This window comes from Onychostoma macrolepis, chromosome 05 (genome assembly GCF_012432095.1).
Source record: "Onychostoma macrolepis isolate SWU-2019 chromosome 05, ASM1243209v1, whole genome shotgun sequence".
NCBI classification, from domain to species: Eukaryota; Metazoa; Chordata; class Actinopteri; order Cypriniformes; family Cyprinidae; genus Onychostoma; species Onychostoma macrolepis.
In genome coordinates this window covers 15,996,550-16,020,395 of record NC_081159.1, presented here as the reverse complement: position 1 = coordinate 16,020,395, position 23,846 = coordinate 15,996,550, and the positions used below count along the sequence as shown (strand labels likewise).

Sequence of the window (23,846 nt, the reverse complement as noted above, 5' to 3'; positions counted from 1 at the left end):
TGTTTACATGTATAATGGGAGAGTTTAATTAAAGAACAAATTGTTTAACAAGTAAGTCTGAAACTTGCTGCCGTTGAAAAGCTCTTTTGAAGGATGAGGCCCGTGACGTCAGGAGAGCTCTGGCGCTCTGGCTCACAATTGGTCCAGGGATGCTGCGCGAGAGCTCTGTCACCCGAGCAGCCGCTGCCGCGCGCTGACCAAGACTCGCATCTCAAACTAAATCTTCTGCTTTACGCTCCAAAACAAACGGACTGACACCGTCAACAGCAATAAAATATACCCAAACCCCGGCGCCGCGGCGCGAACACCGAAAAGGGGCCAGCGAAATAATATTGTTTTGAACTGTCTTTTTGTTCTGAGAGTGAATCTTGGTTTGTTTATCTTTTCGTAGTTTGTCAGGCAATGGTCGCGAGGATCTTTTTGGAGAGGGCGCTGCGCGTGTGCTTGAGGGCTCAATAAACACACAGACGTCTCAAGTGTCTGGTGCGCGCTAATGAATAGACATCACTGAATGGATTTTTATATTTAGAGCTTTAATGCGCCTCTTCTCCCAACGGGAAATAGTGGACCGCGAGGCAGAAACGGACGCGCTCAGCGACCTCGCAGCATGGCATTTGTATGACATTTAAAGCGCAAAGAAACACACGGACTGCTCGGACAGGAGACGCTGGCCGGTTTTTATGTGCTTTCTAACGGTTGTCGGTGCGCTAACGCGGTGTAAACTCCAGCCGGTGACAACATGATGGCTGGCGGGGCAGTTCAGCAGAACGGGATCTTCTCTACTCCTCAGCACCTCTCACAGTCGCCACACATGGACCCAGATCTCTCCGATTCCCGAAAACGACCCCTGGAAACACCGACTGAAGCGAGCAGCACCAAGCGCTCCAACACCGGAGGTAAGATCGGCAGCGCTCGGGCCTGCTGCTCCAAATAAGTCGCGTCAAACTAGACTCCAGTATGCTCGAGCCGCGTGCCTAGTCCAGTTTTACGAGTGCTTATCTAAATATCTGCTCTTTAACTCTGCGGGGGTTCAGAAGGTTGGGTTTTAGAGACTTGTCCATCGAATTATTTATTTATTTAGTTAGTTTATAAAGTGGCAGTTTTAAGCACCTGTAAAATTAAGTTCTACAGCAGCGTTACTGACGATTAATACTACAATTAAAACGGGTCGCATGTGTCCAGCCTGACCCTGTATGACCCGGTGGGGTGATGTGCAGTGTGGCGGTGGCCGTCTCTCAGGGACTGAAGCTAAATCGAGCAGAAAATGAATGAAAGGGAGAAAGCGCGCATGCTGCTGTAGTTTAATCCCTATTCATATGCAGTAACAGACTCCAGTGCAAACAAAAGACTGAATTCCCCTCTATAGCGTCGTGTGGAGCTCTTAATAGCCTACATATCCAAAAGAGCATTGGGGTCCGTCTTGATTTAGAAAAAAGTTTCCTTAAGGCTGTTTCTGGTAATGTAAATGTAAAAAAAAGTATTTTAAATGCACGTAGTATATAAAGTATGTTCAGTTTCTAGGCAGGATTTTGTGTCCGGTTCAGATTCTGATCCATAACATGTATCTAAAGACTGTGGTCTGAGTCATTGCTCTTTAAATAATAGCTGAGAAAGTCACGTGATGAAGTTCTGTTCTAGAGCGCTTCTTTTATTGTGTACGTGCGTATTTGGATCTTTTGGATTGGAGAGAAGCGAAAAGAAAGTAACGTCGTGTGTAAACATTTCTGCGAGTGTGTTCACGGGACGGCAGTTCCCGCTGTGAAGCCCCGGTGCAGCTGTCCAGAGACTGTTTTATCACCCCAGACACACACTGCCGTGCTCGTTTAATAGATTATGCACAGATTATGTTTTTCATTGTTCAGAACTAATGAGGTGAGCCGAATGTGTTATTCTATATAGGGTTGGTTTTTAGGGTTGTACTTAATTCGTTGAGCCCTCGACTTCTAAATCGTTTACAGACAATTGAACTATAAACCAATGTTATTAATTAGTACTCGCTATTTGTGTAGATAATTTACATGGATATTTTGATTCTGACACTGCAATATGCTCTATATAAATTAATTGATACAATCAACGTTTTTGTTAACATTATTATTATTAGTAGTAGTAGTAGCAACAGTGGTATTATGCTAAATAATGTGACAAATTATTTAATTTTAAAAAATCATACAAATCCTTTAAAGACTGAATAGTGTCCTATAGCTTTTTAGTTTACATTAATTAACTGAAGACTAGCTAGCTGAAGTCCTATTATGCACTGTTAAAAATTTAGATTAATTGCTGATTTAAAGCCGTGAAATCAAATCAATGCAGAGCTTACAACCTGCAGTGATATATTCACTGCATTATTAAACTACTTTGAATTTAACCACTACTGATGCAGTAAATCAAGTTTTGAAAACTCATATTTGAGTTTGAAATTGAGTGAAAATTACAGAAAAGATTGCGACAGTTTAAATGGAGGGAAGTAAAGAGACATTTTTACTAGTGTGTATGACAGCTTTTGTCAAAACATCTCATTGAGCACAGTTTAGAGATTAGCCTTTTATTTAGTCAGTAAGTTATTTCTTTGTTCATTAGCAGTTCAGACCATCATTCATTCTGTTCACCTATCTAGCTTTAATTAAGACATAATCCTATCAATGAATGCACCCTTCCCCCCTGCATGACCTTTGACCTGAAGCGAGCAACGAAGAGGACGGTCAGTGATGGAGATCCTCTTTATACCCTCCCTTTTGTAAACAGTCATTGATTGCTGATGCTAATTTCACCAGTGCGCACACAGTTAGTTACTTAGCGTGTGTGTGTGTGTGTGCGTGTGTGTGTGTGTGTGGCCTCTTACCAGTCGCAATTGAAATAGCATGTTAATGTTGCTAATGGAGGTTTTGGCAGAGCTATTTATGTTGGTGTTTTTGTGTGGTTCCATATTAGATCAAAAGGTGCAAGCGAGAGAGCGAAAGCGAGCAAGAGAAGGACACAGGTGCCCTTGCAGTGTGTGGTGACGTGAGTTGACTGTGAATTGGGCAGGTGGTGGAGAAAGGAGGGGCTAGATAGAGAGAAAGAGAGGCTCATGTATTCTAGAATGTCCAGTGGATATGTTGAACGTGATCGGTTTGCTTGAACAGAAGCATCCATACTTCTGCATGCTGCATCCGAGACACCCAGCAGAGCGCGTCGATATACCTAGTATGGATATGTAGAGAATTTATCAAGCTCAGCTGAAAAAAGCTACTATGCAAATGAAGTGTGACCCTGGGACCAAGCTCATAGCCCTCCCCCTGCCACGTACGCCCGCACCCGCACACGCTGGTTGGGTATAGCGTCTTTGGATTTATAGGCAGTAATTTAGTTGGCCGGCCCCTTGGCGCTCTGCGGCAGATCCTTTCTGCCATTTTCAAAAATCTCTCTCTCTCGCTGTGTTTCCAACATGGCCGTCCAAGGAGCCCACCGCCTCCCCGCTTTCGCTCTATACCTCCTCTCCGTTCACACAAGGTCACTCCCTCGCACTTTCTTTCACTTATTCTCTTTCGTTTTCTCTTTCTCTCCCTCCGCAGCCTCCCTCCATCCTACCTTTTCATATTTCACCCAAACGTGAGCGAGGCGCTACGTCTTTTATAGTGCTGCGTCAAAGTGGCAAGGGGGGGGCAATGAGAAAGAAAGCCTTGGTGTGTATGTGCGAGTGTGTGTGTGTGTGTGTGACGCTGGGGAGGGGTGCGGGGTGATTGGACACGCTAGGTGCCTCTCTGTAGAATGCAGCACAGGGCTGGAGCTCTCGCTGAATATGGATGAGAAGGAAAGCAGAGGGTGATGCAGTAGGAAGATTCCCCCCGTCAGTCCGCCTCTGCCTGAACAATACCAAGCCTCTCCGCTTCAAACACTCACTCACACACATACACACACACACGCGCACACACACACACTCACACACGGCAATTGCATTGCCATCACACACAATCAGAGAAAGAGAGAGAGAGGGAAATTGAGGGAGAGAGAGCAAGAGAGAGAGACGGGGGCTGACTGCGGGTATGGAGGGGAGGATGCGCTGACGTTGTCCCCCTCTCGGATACGAACCTGGGGAAAAAGGTTGACTGGCCACATTCCTTGACGGCGGCAGAGCTCCTATGATCAGCCTGCAGTCGGGCATCGCTCACCGGTCCAGCCTCTCGGCGTCCATGGCTATCTGAACCCCACCTCCAGCACGCTACAGCAGAATGGGTAAGAGATTGTGTCCCCTTTTGTTGACTTGTTGAATGCGCGTGCGGACGAGTTGACCGTTTCGCTTTGCGTCTTTCCTTCTTTCGTCCTTTCTTTTCCCGTCCTCCGTTGGCGTCTCTTCATTCATTCAGTGAGAAGGAGAGGTTTGCTTGTCCTTGCAGTGTGCCTAGGACAGGCCCTCCTTTTCACATGCAGAGTGTGTGTGTGTGTGGCTTGGGGGTGGGGGGTTTTAACAATACAATCCCTCTTGACCCACTCCCTCTGTGTGTTTGCATGACACTCTGTTCACACTCTATGTGCTGTGTGTAATCATAGGTTTGAGCCCATAACCGTCTGACTGCGTTAGCGGCTGTGTAAGTATGGCTTACTGGCAAACAGCAGCAACAGATTGTATTATTTACTCAGACACTCACTGCTGAAAACCTGTTACACCAGCTTTCCTTACATCATCGCCGCAAGCAGGAGCGCACGGGTGAGGAGCGCTCCCAAAGCGCTCGCCATTCTCAAATCACTGCTGCATGAGAATGTGCCCTAGGTTTTCCTTTTAACAACAGGTAAGCGGCAGCCGACCTTCCTGTTGGATCTTTGCGCCTTTGAATGTCACCTCCGAGTTGTCTTGGAAACAATTGTGAGGTGGCCGCAATGGAGAGAGTGAAGTTTTCGTTCCTCATCGGCCAAGGTCAAACAGTCCCCACACCGCCGCTCTGTAAAAAACGGCTGCCGGAGGTTCACTTTCCTGCGACGCTGTGGTGCGCTGGTGCAATGTACTTCAGTGATCGCAAGAGCCCTAATTGCCCTTTCTCTTACTTTTCCGTTCTTATAAACTCGCTCACTCTTTCCTTATCTCCCCTCCGGCTGCGCTCTTCAAAAACCTCCATCATGGATTCCTGAGCGTGTGTCCACTGCGTCCTGTCCTCTTCCTCCGTTCGTTGCAAACTGCCCTCATTAAACAGTCCCTCTAACAGTGTCTGCATTCATTCCATTCACACTCGCACCCTCCCCTTTAACAGACCGGTCATTGATAAGATCGGGATCTGCCCAGCTGTGTGTGTGTGTTTGCTCGGCTACAGCGAGCATCGTGGACTAGAATCCTATCATTACCTGTCAGTCATGTGTGTGTGTGTGTGTGTGTGTGTGTGTGTGTGTGTGTGTGTGGCAGGGAGCATTGAGTCGGGTGAGGCAATGATGTAATGCATATCCCACTGCGCACCTGGAGCGCTGCAGAGGACAGGTACAGATTGAACTGCTCTGCAAGGCTCCGTCCAGATATCAGTTGTATCCACTAGCCTCTCTCCAGGGCCCTACGAAGGGAGCTAGTGTCCTTGTGTGAGCGTTTGTGTATGACGTCGTCACAAGATGAAGCATTTGTCGTACGCTGTGCGTTTTATCGAGAAACCCTGAGGTCAGTCCCAGTGCAGAGAATGATAAATCTCTCACCCTCTGACATTTGCACATATTCATTTAACAAATGATTTTCTCTAGAGTGACTGAGCACAGAGCAAAGCCTGTCAGTCAGGGAGAGAGAAAAGAGAGGGATGAACAAAAGAATAGCAATACTGCAGATAACAGATTTTAGATCTGAATAACAGAGATGGGAATACATTTTTTTTATTCTCTTTTTTCCACAGTTTCATGCATTTCTATAGGAACGTATGGAAACGTGAGTGATTGGGTCGCTCTGTGTTTTTCTCGAATTGTCTTTTCAATTTAAATTCTGCTCGGGTATCTTTCTAACTGTGCATTGCACGTTCAGCTGCGCTTAAGCGAGTTATACTGCGAGTGAGCTTGCTTCTGTCTTTCCTTCTTTTTTTTTCCACCTCTTTCTCCCCTGTTTTTTGTGTTCCTGTTAGACTAGATAATGTATTACAACTGAAGCTAATGTTCGCTTTGATCCTGGTGCCATCTAGTAACTGGCCCTCCCACTCTTGGCTTGATTGTATATGCCTGGGCTGACAATTATGTTTCTCTGGATTTCCCCGGTTTTCTGGTATTAATGGGATTGTCTGGATAGGACAATTGATCACCTATTGACCGGACTGGCCTTCCGATTGTGAGAGTGTGTGCTGCATTTCTGGAGGAACTGCACATGTTGCTCACTACTGAATGATTCACTCCAGCATGTACAGGTGAAAGCGGTGACGTATACGGCATGTAGTGGTCTTTGGTGTTATTTAGAATGTATCAAACGTTCCCACAGGAGAGTCAATCAGAGTTGCTTAGAGACCATAATATTTTCACCTTCTCCCTGCTGCCCCTCCCCTCTCCTCTTCTCCTCATCTGTCCTCTCCCGTCCTAGTCGCTGTTTTCCTCTATCACTCTCTGGAACAGCCTTTTCCTTTCGGTCGAATATTCCTTTCTTCCTTCCTAACAAATCGTTCTCATCCCAGCTTCTAATTCAATATTTTTCTCATCCTTTGCATGTTTTCTATTTATTATTAGCGTGTTTGCGCTTATCCTGCAGTCTCTCTCTCTCTCTCCTTGTATCTCTGACTCTCTCTCCTCCTCTCTGCAGTGGTAAAGGGTCAGCTGCTGGAGATTGGGGGCATTTGAGTCTGCGAAACCCATCTTATCTCTTGGATTTACTACAGTCTCTGAAAGACACTGATATAGTACACAAATACAATGTACTTTTGTACTTACTTCCATTTTGTCACTATACATGAATGTACTGAAAATAAGAAATGCCGTCTTAGCTGTAAATCAAATTAAAACAGTTATTGATTAGTTTCATCTATGCCACCAGTAACATCTAAAGGGGTATATCAGGTATTCAACATGACTTGAGGGGTATGATGTCACTGGGATGTCATGATGGAATATATTTGCATGTATATTGGTGAGGGAGTTTGGCGACTCTCATGTAAAAAAAAAATATTTTTGAGGTGTTGTAATCACCTTCTGGTTCTTCCCTTGCTTTAGCAATGGACTCTGGGCCATATGTTGTGTTTAGGATGTGAAATATTGTGGTTGGAGAGGGAAGCCTCGTCCCCCCGGGAACCTCTGAGTGACTTATGCGCTGTTGGCTGGGTTCTTCAGGACAAATCTGAGGATTTAGCATCCATATGCTCCTGCCTGAACAGCCTTCCAGGCAATTACCCACAAGCCCATGGCCTCAGTATAGTGCAGCGCTACAGACTGCCTACACACCACCCGCCACACACTCTCACTTAAACCTCAACTTCTGACTGTGACACTGAATCTCCATGCTGAGCATCTGAGCGGATTGTCGGCTGGCCGATCATTTGTGTGTGTGAGAGAGAGAGATGGTGAAGAAGATGGTGAAGGACACAAAACACAGAGATAGTTTGGTTAAATTTAGACCTCTACCAACCCAAAGCAGGTCACTTTATCTCTGCATGGGGAAAAAGTGGGACAGAGGCAGAATCAGTAGGAACTCATCAGGGAGAGAAAGAGAGTGAGAAAAAGTGAAGAAAGAAATATAGAGAAATGAAAAAGGCAAGGAAGTGAACAAAAGAACCAGAAGGTACTTTTCATGTTTAGTTTGTATATTGTTTCAAAAGGAGGAGCCGTAGTGAGGTAATGATGGTGCACTCATGTGGCCTCTGGTTGGCTTTAGGTTTTCAAACTGTTACATAATCTTACTACAGTTTTACAGAAATGTGTAACACATCCCAAAAATCCTCTGAATTAAACATGACTACAGATTGCATAAAAACAAAGAGGAATATTCAATCATATTTAAACAATATTATGGTTGCACTTTTTGTATGTACAATGTTCTTACCTAAGGAATGAATGTGTAATGTAAGGGAACTACATGGGTTAAGATTAGGATTAGTGGTAGGTTCAGAGTTAGTACGTAGTTATTACCCAGTTATTATAATCACTATAATAAGTACATAGTATGTAAATGTGGAACAGCACTGTAAAATAAATTTATAATTATTAACTGTGATATAGAGTGAATGTACACCTTCCTGCGACGCTGTTAATTTACATTCTTCCACTGGAAATAGACCACATATGTCTGATTTCTAAAAAAAAATATTAGAATTGAGATTCTTTTATCTCTAACTTTGTGTTTGTTTTTTTTGTGTGTGCATATGCAGAGGAGGGTGAATATTTCCTGAAGGTGTTGATTCCCAGCTATGCCGCTGGTTCAATCATCGGTAAAGGGGGGCAAACCATCGTCCAGCTTCAGAAAGAGACTGGAGCCACCATCAAACTGTCCAAATCTAAAGACTTCTACCCAGGTATGATTCAAAATCTTCTATCTGACTTAAATAATGATGAACATTACTTATTTCAGAGCTTAGCACATTGTTTTTTGTTTAACTGAAACCGTTCACTTTACCTCATCTATTTATAATTTATGTTATTAGATCTGTGTTATAAATCCTCACAGTTAAATCATTTTATTTACTGTGCAACAGATGGCGGAGTTAATGGTGCCATGCATAAATCTCTTTCACACTAAACACTTGAAAAAAAAGATCATTCAAAGTATCAGTAATAATTTTACACTGGACAAAAAATGTTTGAGGTTCAATCTGTGACAATATTTTTGGTCATAACTGGAGTCTTAATTTTTAGAAATGAAGGATAAGAGTTTTAAATCTGCATTTTTGTATACAATATTCAATCCCACTGATAAATGTTTTTTTAACATCAGTAGATTTTTGCAAGCTGAAAATCTAGAATACTAGAAAACAACAAGCTTGTACGTTTTCTGAATATTATGCAGAAGGTCTGACGGAGGCCTCAGAGCTACACCGTGGTAGATTAATGTGAATGAGGCCGTTTACAGATGTTGGCCTGTTTGTGTCATTGACTATAGTATCTTTTCCACCATGTGCCATTAAGAAGCTGCTTTATGTTGTAGCGTGAAAAATAAAATCGGCAGAGAATGACAGTGGAAAATGTGCCCATAGGGAGAGAAAATATGTGAGAAAGAGAGAGAATGTGTGTGTGTGTGTGTGTGTGTGTCGCAGCTGTGAAGCGTACAGCTGAATATTGTGAGCATAATTTGTTTGTGAATAGCTATGTTTTCATTCATTAAACACACCCGTTACAACTAAAACTATCCTGAGACCACCTGTTCTGCCTTCACCCTTACTTACCTTACTAACACACACAAACACACATTCTCGCTCGTCTTCTCATTTGCTTGTGCAGTTATATTGTCCTGCAAATTCACCTTTCATCATTCCACTATTTTTAAAATATTTTATAGATTTCGATGAAACTGAACATTTATTTTCACTGCGTTTATCCTAAGAGCACAACGTAGCACACAAAGTAATATATTGCACAACCAGGGTTATGCACCATTCAAGTTCCATTTGAGTTCCTGAATTTGAAATGAATCCTAAATTTGAATCGAGGTAGCAAAGAGGATGCAAAATTGTAATTTTAATTTCTATTGATTTTAATTCAACTTCTTTACAAGAAAATCTGATGTAACTGTTATAACTCTGATATAAAAAGCAAAGTTTGCATTTTGCCTTGACAAAGCTTTTTTCTTTTGACCTGAATTGTTACAATTTATTTTAGCTATGAAGTTTGAAAGATGATTTCTTTTACCTGCAAGGAACTTCTTAACTAAAAATAATAATTAATAAATTCCTCTTCCTGTCATTTCAATTCAAATTCAAATTCAACTTCCTGTGTGCTGTGACCAGTTTAATTACATTCAAATTCCAACTCATGAATTGAAAGGAAGTTAATTCTTTGATTCTGAATTTTGCCAAACCCTTAGTACAACAAGCAGTGCTGCTCTGGCACAAACACCAGCACATCCTCAATCATTCTGGTCTCTGATATAATAGCAGCTTCTCTTCCAGACCTCATTTATCTTATGAGACATTGAAAGGGAAACATTTAAACTCTCTCTGGCTCGCAAGAGAGCTATAAAAAGAATTCACCTACAGCTGAGCGGTTTTACTCCAGCCAGCGTGTGTTTTACCACACACACTGTAGCCTGTCACACATGTAAATTACAATTCAGTCTAAAACTCATTTAACTGCAGACTTTTACCACTAAACACACCTCCTGAACAAGAGAAGGACTGACATTAATGCAGCACACACACTCTTTTGCGTATTTTATTGGAGCATATTTTATTTGTAAGCCTTTGACATCTTGAAGAGCAAATGTTGAAACTGGGGGAGAATTTGTTGCTTCAGTGTGTGTGCGTTGTGCTTTGTTTCAGATACGAATAAGTGTGTGATACTCAATCTAGTGGTAACAAAAAAAAAAAAAAAAAATCACTGCCGAGGAACAAACAGTTGGTCAAGTATGCATGTGTGGTGGAGCAAACACACACACGTGCGACTATATCTCTGCACTGTTGCCCGGAAACAAACACACACTACCAACAACCTACATACCTTCGCTTCCCACAGCTCTCTGCCTCCAAATGAAATGGAAGATGATCATGACAATATATTTAGGACATCAAATGATACTTTCCACCACAAGACTAAACAAATCCTAACTTGAATTCAGGTTGACAAAATACGCAGAAGACTGTGTAACAATAATTCATTGTAGACTTTGCTGGTTATGGTAAAACAGGCCCACCAAGCGTGGGTTCTTTGGATTCTCACAGTTACAGCAGTATTCCAGACAGGTCAAGCACTTCAGGACAGCGATATGCCAAAGATTAGTAGGTAGTGTGTGTGTGTGTGTGTGTGTGTGTGTGTGGGGGTGTCCTGGACATTTATTTGGCGAGTCCCATGGGAGGGATGTGGATAGAGAGGACAGGTTCAGAATTCTGAAATTCAGAATGAATTGCATCATGCAGTTATAAGTTCATCAGTTTATTCCCCGTTACATCAGCCCTTTTCATTCTTTCTGATACATGCATTTATACAGAAAAGAGAAATAGCTTTTTTGAAAATGTAATGTGTTTCCACGACTTTAAATATAGATCAAACAGTAGAGCATGGTGCTTACAGCTCCAAGGTCATGGGCTCAGCTTCCAGGAAATTCATAATCAAATGTACACCTTGAACACAGCTTTAAGTTGCAAGTTGCTCTGGATAAAAGTGTCTGCCAAATTCAGAAATGTAATTGATAATAAGAATAAATGCTCACCAAATCAGCATATTAAAATAATTTCTGAATGATCATGTAGTACTGACGACCAGAGTAATGGCTGCTGAAAAAATTAAATGTAACAATTTTAACAATTTAAAATTTAACAATTTAAAGTATATTCAAATAGAAAACAGTTGTTTTAAATTGTAATAATATTTTACAAAACTACTAATTTTAAATGCAGCTTTGGTGAACATAAGAGACTTCTTTCAAAAACATTGGAAAATCATACAGACCCCAAACTTTGTTTGTAGGTAGTGTAATATGCATACAGTGTATATTGATACATTTATATATAATTAAATTTTATGTGTTTACATATTTTACATTTTTAAATTTTGCATGCAAACTCAATATGCTAACATTGTTTGTTTTTTCTTTTGTGTGTTTGGTCAGGTACGACAGAGCGTGTTTGTTTGATTCAGGGTACAGTGGAAGCTCTGAATGGAGTCCATAACTTCATCGCTGAAAAAGTTCGTGAGATGCCTCAGAGCAGTCAGAAGACCGAGCCAGTCAGCATTCTCCAGCCACAGACTACTGTTAACCCTGACCGTGTTAAACAGGTTAGTTTGTGAGGTTGATCTACCACACCAAATCCAAACCGTTGTAGAAGTTTTTAGTTATTAAATGTATGATGTAGAGTTAATCATATTAGACTTTGCGGTTTAAGAATTAAACATGCAAATTAGTTATTCCCCTAAACCACAGCTTAGCTCATAATATCTGTAATATTTTGATAAGTTAGCTTACGAAATGACAGCACAGACAGAGAGTACATTTACATGAGTATTGAGTATAATGAAGTTTTGCATAGTCAAGCTACAGTTTTCATCTGTACATGAGCGTTTTCATGACATTTTAGAAAGGTGAATTATTGCTTTAGTCTTACTGAAATCAATTTTTAAAGTGCATGTAAATGTACTTACTGTCAGTTATCTGACAGTGATATGCAACTCTGAAGACAGGCAAATATACCAGCCCAGAGGAGGCAGAGGGCAGGGCAGGCTGGTGGTTTTTCCCCAGGGAATGAGTGGCTGAGAGGGGCAGCAAAGTGTGAGAGCAGTGGGTTATTTTTACCTGCTTGATCCTTGCAAAATGAGAAACAGAGAGGGAGTGAGAGAGAGAGCAGCTGCAATGTAAGACCGGGGATCAACAAATGGCTGATATAAGCACTGACTTAAGAGCCAGACCTTACACAGACACACACGCACACGCACACACACTATTATACACTCTTAAACATATACGAGCATACAGTGTTACATATTGTAAATGCAGCCCTCTTGAAATATATAACAACCATTTTTTTTCTGTATAAGTGTGGACAGAAAACAAACATCTACATAACCAGCATAGACGCACTTGAGCTTATTGCAGCATCTATTTTTGGGGCTGTGTGCAGTCTCATGCATGCAATTCTGTTCCTCAATCAAAGTGACACTCCCCCTCCTCCACAGGCTAAACTGATCGTGCCCAACAGCACAGCAGGACTCATCATCGGTAAGGGTGGGGCAACCGTTAAGGCTGTGATGGAGCAGTCAGGAGCCTGGGTACAGCTTTCTCAGAAGCCTGAGGGCATCAATCTGCAGGAGCGTGTTGTGACAGTGAGTGGGGAGCCAGAGCAAAACCGCAAGGCCGTGGAGATCATTGTTCAGAAGATTCAGGAGGACCCACAGAGCAGCAGCTGTCTCAATATCAGTTACTCCAACATCACAGGCCCCGTGGCCAACTCCAACCCAACCGGATCCCCCTTCGCCAACTCTACAGAGGTGTTACCCAATGCCGCAGCGGCAGCTACAGCCTCCACGCTCCTTGGCCAGGCGGGTCTCGCGAGCATGGGTGGGTTTCCTGCCGCCATGTCAAGTCTTTCTGGTAATGATCTGCTTGCCATTACATCTGCTCTGAACACTCTGGCCAGTTATGGCTACAATACCAATACACTGGGGCTTGGCCTCAACCCGGCCGCTGCATCTGGAGTGCTCGCTGCCGTTGCGGCTAGCGCCAATCCAGCAGCTGCAGCTGCAGCCAATCTGCTTGCTACATATGCCAGCGAGGCTTCTGGAGGGGGCGGTCACCCTGCCGCACCTAGCTTAGGGGGCTTCTCGCTGGGCTCCCTAGCAGCCGCCACAGGGGCGTCTAACGGTTACCTGAATCCCTCATCCCCGCTGGTGGCATCATCTCTGCTGGGCACAGAGAAGCTGGCAGAAGGTGGGAAGGAAGTGGTGGAGATCGCTGTTCCGGAGAACTTGGTCGGTGCCATCTTGGGGAAAGGCGGCAAGACTCTCGTGGAGTATCAGGAGCTGACAGGTGCTCGAATTCAGATCTCCAAAAAGGGAGAGTTCATTCCAGGCACACGCAATCGCAAGGTGACCATTACAGGGTCGCCGGCAGCAACGCAGGCCGCCCAGTATCTCATCAGCCAGCGAATCACATACGAGCAAGGCGTCCGTGCCACCAACCCTCAGAAGGTGGGCTAGGGATGGACAGGAGTGGGGAGGGGAATGACGAAAGCGAAGGAAACCAGAGAGAATGAAGAGGTGACTGAATGAATGAAATCAAGGGAGAACAGGATGGGTTGGAGTGAAAAACATGTCCAAATATTTAAACACAAAATAAGGACGATAACAAAACAAATGAAAAAAGATTTGATGGAACTGTGGATAGATAATCTGTTTGGGGAAAAATGTAATATTTTGTGACTGAAATTCTGCTGTATTTTTAAAGTTGTGTTACGTTGTGTTAGGTCCGAGTATCGTGCCCTGGGGCACTCAGAGGAGGAGGAGATCAAACCTCACTTCCTCTCTCTTAGCCAGGGTCTTTTGGATTCTAAGTTAAATTTTTGGCTTCCATTACAGAACCCTCACAGCTTAGTTCATACCTAATCCACACCCTGAGCAAGGAGATTGGAGTTCGAAGCAGTCCCCGTTTTGATATCAGTAAATTCAGTCTCCGCAACTGTAGTGTAGGCCTGAAATGAAAAGGAAGATACCTATGAACCATTTCCATAGGTACTCTTGGTTTCCCCCTATTTGTTTTCAACTGAGACTTAATCTCAAACACCTGCTGAAAAATTTCAATCTGCATTACATTACTAATATCTCTGTGATTCTCCATTATGGTCAGTTCACAATCAGTCTCTTTTAGATTTACTCAAACCTGTGATTCCAGGTTGACCTGAATGTATAAGTACTTCCTGATATTGTTGGGGTTTTTTTATATGTAAATAGAGTATCAAATTGAGATGCTGTCGAGAGTAGATAACTAACCTTCAGCCACAGACAGACAGAGACCGACATCATACGTCAAAGTTCAGATACTCAGCATTAGAGAACTGGAATGTAATACACATACATACAAGTGCAGTTTAGTCACAGGATCCCACTTTGGTGCTATAAGAAAACACATTTGAAGAGATTTTGTTGTCATATCTACTGATTTTAGTATTTATGGGAGAGTTTCTCTGAGCCCTCATGAATTATTGGGGGCATTTTGCGATTTACTCACGAGACTGAGAGCGAGTGGATATTCAAAAGATCCCGCCAGAGCAGAGACACAACAGTAGGATCTTAAAAGCTGTCTGTTATGTCTCATTGACTTTTAACTCTTACTACAGAAAACCTTTGGACACTCTACCAAGGAATTGAAGTCCTTAGAATCCTGAACTTGAAAAATAATTGGACCTGTTTAGACAGATGTACCTCTTAACTCCTCCTCTTCCTCTGATTGGAGGAGCCAGGCAATGTCTGTGCCTGTTTCGTTTGAAAGGAGCTCAGGTTGTCATACCTCATGTTTGTGAAGAAGGAGAAAGATTTCCAGTTTGTATGCAGTGCAGCAAAGTCTTGGGTGCATTACAGATGCCACCTCGTTCACGTCGCAGTTAATCCCTGTTTGCGTCAGACTGGCAGCAGAGGTGCGGTTGAGGTAGTGAACGAGAGACTAAAACGACACAGCTTTTGTAACCTGTCTGAACTCATTCGAAGGCCGGAGGATGCTACTGTAACGACTGTCGACCTTCAGCCTTCTTCAGTAAAGCAGCATCGCTGAGAGGCAGGCTAACTGATCATAATTCTGCTTCCTTTGAGAAACCAAACTGCAGGCCGTAGCGTCAGACGCACAGCTCCGTTTGCCCAACATTCTAAAGCATTGCCGGAGAGTTTCACGAGCCCTCCACCTTTTCCACTGATCAACAGGTCATCAGTCGCATAGACTGCTGGTGATAGTTACTCATTAGCTAATTCCACAGTTGTACACTGCATCAAAACGTTTGCTGCTAACAGCATTTTCGGTCTTGCCAGCAATTGGCTCTTGCATGGAGAGTAAGCAGGAGCTCCCGTACAGGGCGAGTGATCGTCTCTGAACCACACTGTGAATCCAGCGGCCTGACGCCATCGCAACTATGGAATGTACTGTACATATTTCACACCATCGAGAGCGCGTCCACTGAGACACGGCATGACGGAATAAAGCAATGAAACCGAGCGAGCACAAGAACACGGGCCGTGAGGCTCTGCTGTAGGAACGTCTACCTGTAGTTTACCTTGCTCTTTCGCAAGACCAGAGGTCGCCGAGGGTCCGATCCCCCCCCACCCCCTGGCGCCCAGGCCTGTCATTAATTAGCAGATCTCCATTTGAACCCTGGACTTCTATATATAACAACACTGCACAGCCCAATCTACTGCTGACCTACATACACACTCTAAAAGACATTCATCATCTCCCTCCAACTACCAGCCCTCTAATCTACTCGCTAGAGGGGAAGCGGAAACGTAGAAAAAGGAGGGAAGAGAGAGAGAGACGGAGAGAGAGAGAGAGGACAAGAGAGTAACCTATTTATATCCATTACATAATTGTGAGGAATATTAACATTTCCACATCTCTCATGATTGCTGTTTAAATACCGTTCAACATGCCATTTAACATGCCATATGCTTAATGCACTCCCAAACTATTTACTATGTTTCAGTACCAGCCATGAGACATCAGGTTCTCAGAGTATAAATTATTGTTCAATACTGTTTGGAGATCAAACTGTGTACCTGATTTCAGAAGCACAAGCACTTGGTGCAGCAATATGAGGGTAATATGATTACAGAAAAGGAGATGTCATTTATATTTGGAGAAAAACAGCTTGTTGACACTCATGACATTAGGATTAATTCTGTCTCTCACTCTCTCTGTGTCGTCCCTCTGTCTTTGCACTACCTCTTTTTCTTCCCTCATGTCTTGCTCACTTTTCCAGCTTTCTGTTGTCTCTCCTTTCCACTTTCGCTTTCTTCCCCTCCAGGCTGCCGGTCGCCACGGATGTGTTGTGTGTGTGTGTGTGCGTGTTTATTGCAGGGGGTGTGTGTCTCCACAGGGGCCGATGGGTATTCTGCCCTGTCGTGAACACCGTACCTCTGGATTAATACGCCACATAGTCTAACATTAATACATGTGATCAGATTCTCGTGCTCTCTGCCTGATTGATTCAGTATTCTACCTTAAACTAGCTAGAACAGGGAATCTGTGCTCTGAGAGAACGTTGAGGTTTGTAAACCCAAGAACTCTGGGTAAGAAAAAAAACAAACAAAAAAAAACAAAAAAAAAAAACAATAACCTTCGGGAGATGGATGTGAAAGCCACCTCAAACTCAAACGATAACGTCACTGTCGTTTGTGCTCTGTGTTCTCTCTCTGCTCTCTGAGAACTATCGAAGATCATTTCTGCATTTTCCTTCGTTTTTTTTAAAAATGAAACTGTGGAATCCGTCGCGTCTCATGTTCTTTGTGTATTTTGGTGTAGTTCCTCTAGTTTGTGGTCTAAATGCAGTCTTGCGCTGTTGGTTTCAGTGTGTGATTATCCGTTATACTCGTGTGGATGATGAAAGTGCCAATCAAGCCTGGTTAAGATTAGCTTTGCGATTTGTTTGTGCATTAGAGTTGCTCTCTTTGGAGTGCTGGTGTCCATATCTACGTCATTGATAATTTTAGATCGACTTAAAATGTAAAGAACTATTGGAAGCAATATTGTAGCATGTTGTCAAGTTTTGTGTTTTGTTATGTCTGTTGTATGAGCCTTTGGATTTACTACAAATTTTGAATGAATAGGTTTACATGTACTTTTTTGTAATACCGTAAGTTTAAAAAAAAATAAAAAATGCTGCTATTTGATAAGTGAAATATACAGAAATATTTTAGTTGAGGAAAAAAAAACGTCTGGTCTGTTGATTAGGATTGTGCTCGTTTTTCGACAGGGGTATAAACGAGGTGTATCAATATTAATTACATAGACGCAGTAATAATAGTCAACCTGTGCCAAACTAGACCTTCACAGCTTCTCGACATGTAGGTGTGTGATGAAACATTAGATATCGATAACTTACTTAGAAGCATTGAACAAGTGCCAATCAATCAATATCTTTTAGTTCCAATGAAAAGATAATCAGCGAAGGGAAAAAAAAAGACAGCGCAATGTTAGCATTGTTTTGACCCCATAGCTGCATAGACTAAGAGATGAATTGTTTTATGCATCCATATGGTTTTATTACACTCAGTAGAGGCATCCTGTGCATTCGTTTGACCTGTGGCTTCCGCACTGCTTTTAAGTCATATTGTCTCTGTAGGTCGGCATGGAGTAGGCATACACATGTTATACGCATTCATAACACAGCCATTTATGAAAGTGTGTTTTGTGGATTTAGGTGTTATCTTTTTGCACGTCTCTATTGCATGATATCCAAGTGAATTATTGAGGGGTGGGAAATCAAAACAGACAAACATGAAGAAAAATAAAAATAAACGTCTTGCGTCACTCCGAGACACACTTCTTTCTGCATGTGTCGCGAACAGAGTGCTCTTTCTTTCTACCACTTCATTTGTGTTTCTCTGGTTTGTACCGCTTCTGTTTTTCTCGGTCAGATGGGTGTGGTCTTCTAAAGGCCAGTACACATAGGCCTAAGAACTGCAGCGTAACCATGGGAACTGGAGTCAATCAGGAATTCATGAAAGTGAGAGGATTCCAGTTTACGACGGCGGGATGTGTACGTACATGTGAGACTCCATCTCTCAGCCTCTACTTTCAGGGGGAAATACCCATGCATGGAAACGTCATTTGAGTTCAGTTTTTTGGCTACGATCGTGTTTATTCACATGAGGAGTTGCGCTCATCGGTTTCAGTCTTCTCTAGTTTCTCAGCTTGATTCTCCTAACCCCACATGTAATTTATGAATGTATTTACATTTGCATAAACTGAAACAAAATGTTATTTCAATGTTAAATGTCTTTTAGGTGTGATGTTTACGGCGGAGGTTGTAAAGTTCATGTAGCTCGATCATATCTGTCAGTGTTAGGAAGGCCCAGAGCCACATTAGCACCCAAATTCATTTCTCTCTCTTCCTGTCTGCTGATGCATCAAATGCACTTTACTGAGCATTAGGTCCCATCACAAACACACACAGTGTAACCTTCTACTGGATGCAAAACTGAACCAAGCAACCTGTTTTTAACATGGAGAACTTTGACAGATATATTGTTGTTTTTCCTGTTGTCGTGTTTTTATTCTTTTTCTCCTTTGGTGTTTGTAAATGAGTTGTAATTTTTTAAGGGTGTTTATTTTTGTATTTCTGTTCATTTTGGGGAGGAGAGGTCAGAAGGAGAGTGTGTGAAATCTGTCCTGCATTCCACTGTCTCTCCTACTACATTCCCTTCTGTGTGTGTGTGTGTGTGTGTGTGAGCACGAGTGAGAGCGTTTGCATGGGTGTGTGTTTGTGAGTGTCTAGATAATGACACCCAGACACTCTTGTTACCATTGTAATTGCCAACTGTGTGAAGCTGAACTGCTTTGAAAGTGAAAGGTGTTATTTTTGATTTTCAAAACTGTACCTTCTGTTCAGTTTAGAGGAATGGAAAATAAATTGCAGAAACCTCTGAAAAGTTTGTGTTCTCAGTTAATTGCACAATTTTCTGTCTTAGGTACTCCACAGATTCAAGTACCCTTTGTGGACTTAATTTAGTATTATCTTATTACCAAAAAATGGATATCCTGTTTGTTTCCCATCATTTTGTAAAATTTCTTCTTTTTGTGCTCCGCAGAAGAAACTCAAACAGGTTTGAAACAACTTTTTTGAGTAGACTAAGCTTTTAATATATTTTTATATTAAATATGTTTAAAAATTTACTGCTCTTGCTCGTGCTGGCACTCGTGCACATGTAAAGTACAAGAGACTGAAAGTGATTCAGGAAATGTAATAGGTAACAGATTACAAGTTACCCTATTTAAAATGTAATACGTGTAACTAAATAGTGCAATAGTGTACCCATTTACATTTAATCATTTAGCCGACGCTTTTATCCAAAGCGACTTACAAATGAGGACAATGGAAGCAATCAAAATCAACAAAAGAGCAATGATATGCAAGTGCTATAACAAGTCTCAGTTAGCGTAACGCAGTACATGTAGCAAGGTTGTTGTTTTTTTTAATTATATAATAAATAAATAAAAAGAAAACCGATAGAATAGAAAAAGAATAGAGCAAGCTAGTGTTAGAGGCCTTTTTTGCTTTTGTTATTTGTATAATAAATAAAAAGAAAACAAATAGAATACAAAAAGATTAGAAAAGCTAGTGTTAGTATTTTTTTAACAATAGAATAGAGAGTGCTAGAGTTAGAGGGTCATATAAAGATGGAAGAGATTACAATTAGATCAATTAATTTATTGAAGTAATGTAACTGATTACATTTAATTACTTTTTGATTACTTTTCTAAATTTCTACCAATTGTTTTCAACTGAAAAGCATATCCATAAACCCAAATAGGAAATAAAACTCTTATCGACAAAGCATGTGTCCTATTCTTTGTCCTGAAGTCCTGACAGTGTTTGGCAGTAACTAGTTACTAGTAACTTGTTACAGTAATAATATTACTTTTTGCAGTAACTAGTAGTAGTGCAATAATTACTGTAATAATATTACAGTTATAAAACAGCTTGTTACTTAGTTACTTTTGATGCCTCAACCCCTGCTGGTTTGAAATCTAACAATCCAATAATTCGTAGATTTATTTTCATATTTTTCATGACTTCCACAGGCACCAGTGCAGCAGGCAAGCTTAGAATATGAAAAAGCTTACATAGACTTTGTTAGGAGAAAAGATGATCTGAACACTGATGTGTAAGTTGTGGCATTACTTTACTCTGGCATTACATGGCTTGCCCACTCACATCCCTCTGATCCTAATATAAATTGTATTACTATAATGAAAAATCTTTTAGAAAATGAAACATTTTCTTATGAACTTATGTGATTTCTTTTGATAAAATATAATCGTATATGGGTAACAGAGAAATTATAGCTATACAATCAAGCTACACAATTAATGAGAATAATACAACACTTTTACTTAAATGTCACTATCAATCACCATTGAGCGTTTGTAATATCTACTGTCTCCAGTGGAATTTGGTGAAATGATGAGGCAGAAATATATTGTTAGTAGCATTTGAGAAGAATTTTGTGGGAAAGATACGCAATTACAACTTTTGTGGGGCGTGAAATAAAAGTGGGCTAATGTAACTAGTAGTGTACCTAATGTTGCCAGAAAGTAATAAGAAATGTAATAATATTACTTTTGAAAGGAGTTCTACTAGTAGGCCTTATGAGCAATAAATTCTATTTTTTCATTAACTAGCCAAACACTGACTCCTGAAACATTAGTGTATCATATTTTAGAGCAGTCAATGCAATTTGGTAAAGAAATCAATCAAATATGTATGTGTGTGTGAAAATATTCAGATGTAACCTTTGTAATCGTTAGCATTTTCAACTACAGTAGCTAACTGTAATTTAATTATACAACAGATTACAGTTACATTTATTTTGTAATTAGTTACTCCCTAACAGTAGCCTACACGGCGATGCTCCTCGCTTCTTTGCTTAGAAGTGAAAAGAAGTTAAAAAATACCTTTTGGAGCGATACTGTTAACGAACACCCGATACTGTCCACGCTGCTGAGAGCAACATTTAGTTGCAAGTATGTAACAAAATAAACAGCCGTGAGAAAACCAGCTCTGCAATTCACCAGCATCATGTCGACATATGAGGTAGCCTAATTAAAAATTACACTTTTATGATACATTGATTCTAACATATATATTAGACTAGATCTAGCTGTGTGAGACTTTAGTTTGAATTAATCCCCTTTCTTGACATGACACATTAAACTTACAGTACAGAATAGCTCTTTCGGCACTACCTTTTTATACGCATTCGTTTCATGTGTCGTAGAACGTTAGAGAGGCTCTCGGAAGCGCTGCGTGCTTAAACGTCACATTCTTTTGAATTTTCCGGCAAAAACGTCCCCTGTCTTTCACATAAAAATCAGTCTAAAAGCTTTCATAGACAACCAAGGAAGTCGGGGAAGTTCTCTTTTTAAAGTTTTGTTATAAGCAGTTCACACAATAAAAGCGATTAATACATGAAAAGTCTTTTTTTGTTTGTTTGTTTGTTTTTTTTGTGTGTCATATTTAGATTTTTATTATTTAAATTTTATATAGGCTAGTTTGTTAATTTATAATGTTTTAGTTGATTGTCTTATTGGTTCTAATAAAGCAAATATTTCCAGTTACTGTATCTTTGGGATCACTGATTTACGGTTTATGTTGTCTAAATAAAGTTTCTTAATATAAGAATTATTATTATTATTTTTTTTTTATTAGTGATCAGAATTTTTTTTTTTTTTTTTCTAGCCTAGCAATAATTCGTATTACTCTTTGTGGTGTTGAAGATGATTGTAGCCTATATTTAACTATTAGGCTATATTTAACTATTATATTAAACGCAAACAAACAGTCTATCCAAATAGCATCACACAGAATACTGCATGTGCAACAGAGCCAACAGGAGCTGATTCTGAAGCTCTGTTTCTTTTCTTTCTCTCTCTCTCTCTCTCTCTCTCTCCCTCTCTCTCACACACACACACACTGTTGGTTGTGGTGATGCTGTGTGGAAGCAGTACGGTCCTGCAGTGCTGCAGTTTGACGGCGCGGTTGAAGTGTCATTATGATGAATGGCAAGATCAGTATGAATCATAACGCCTGCCTGTGACGCTGTTAGGTCGCTAAGAGCCAAAATGTGTGTGTATGTGTGAGACTCATAAGCAATAAGAAATGCATAAACAACATTTATGTAATGCACTGACACAAATTATAGCCCAGAAAAACACTGTATGGCTGTTAAGACTGGGTTTAATAAATTTAGGCAATAAGCAGTAGCAGAAGAGAATATGTTAATTATTTAAGTTTTTATTTATAAATCTCTTTGTACTGTTGAGCTGAAGTGGTTACCTGGTTGCCTTGGATACCTCTCACAGCCTTACCTCAATTGTCCTGTTTCCTGCTCTATCAAACCCTCCCTTATCACACACACACATATTTGCTGAATCCCAAACTTAACTATTTCTACATCTTCTTTCTTGTTATTAGAAATGACAAATTTTATGCTAAAATTGAATAAATCAGCAGTAAGATATTGAAAAATAAATTAGGCCTATCTAATTTTGCAGTGGTAGAGAAGAAATTATATCAAAAGGAAATTATTGTAAAGGGATAACATCGTATAAGATCTTATGATCATAAAAGAAACCACTTAAATGTGTATTATTATTATTATTATTATTATTATTATTATTATTATTAACATTTTCTCAACCGTTTTCACCAAATCTTTAAAATAATAATGGACAGATATTCATAAGGTAAGAATTTAAAGTGATCACTTCTCGACCGCCTCAGCAGTTGCCATGGCAGTGAGACTGCTGTAAATTGCGTTCTATGTGGATGTTCATACGTGGTATGTTTCCTTGATTATGCCTATAAACAACGAATCAAAAGATGCCGTTCTAGGCCTCAGTGCTATAGCCTAGACTGTAAAGTGTGTTGTGTGCCTACTACTACACACACACACACACACACACACACACACACTCAGAGACACATACTTATTTGATATGTTGAAGACACACCTCGGATACTGATTGTGTTTATTCCTACTTTGAAATTGTACCTTGCCTATGCTAATAGTGATAAAAGGGTTAGCTACAAACAAAAAGTAGCTAACTGCATTTAAGTGTACTTTATGAATAAAAAAAAACTATCCAATGATATTTTAAATAATTCATACTGAACAGAATTTCTGGTACAAAAAAGACAATAAACGTATGAACAATAGAATGATACAACAAAAACATCCATATAGGCTAACTGAGGTGAAAACGGTACACAATACAGGGACTCTAATCAGTTTTATTCTCTAATGCATCAGACTTTGAGAGAACACACCGTTATGAATGAACCGATTCACTATAATTTCAGAATTTTCAAACAAACATATAATATGCATACCGTTTAGGATTTAATTGAATTCACGCGAATAATTCAGACTTTACAAAAAAGAGGATCGTTAAGGATGAACGATTAACTTTCCAGAGCTTGATGACAGACAGAAAAGGACTGTTAAGTGAAAGCATTTGACCATACCTCAGCTCTGACATTGTTAAAACACGCCTGCTAAAAATTATGTTAGTTAATTGCTCC

At 40.7% G+C, this 23,846-nt stretch overlaps 1 protein-coding gene across 2 annotated transcripts; it reads left to right on the top strand.

Moving 5' to 3' along the window:
- The first annotated feature begins 126 nt into the window (after nucleotides 1-126).
- Nucleotides 127-19,252, top strand: nova1 (NOVA alternative splicing regulator 1). Of its 2 annotated transcripts, none has more exons than XM_058775440.1 (4): nucleotides 127-896; nucleotides 8,289-8,432; nucleotides 11,678-11,844; nucleotides 12,739-19,252. In XM_058775440.1, exons 1-4 carry the CDS (start codon nucleotides 740-742, stop codon nucleotides 13,756-13,758), a joined length of 1,488 nt encoding a protein of 495 aa, XP_058631423.1. In that variant the 5' UTR covers nucleotides 127-739; the 3' UTR covers nucleotides 13,759-19,252. The 2 variants fall into 2 exon arrangements, with proteins under 2 accessions (XP_058631423.1, XP_058631424.1); XM_058775441.1 differs by lacking the exon at nucleotides 127-896 and adding an exon at nucleotides 2,215-4,218 and having other exon boundaries at nucleotides 12,739-19,251.
- The last annotated feature ends 4,594 nt before the right edge of the window (nucleotides 19,253-23,846 follow it).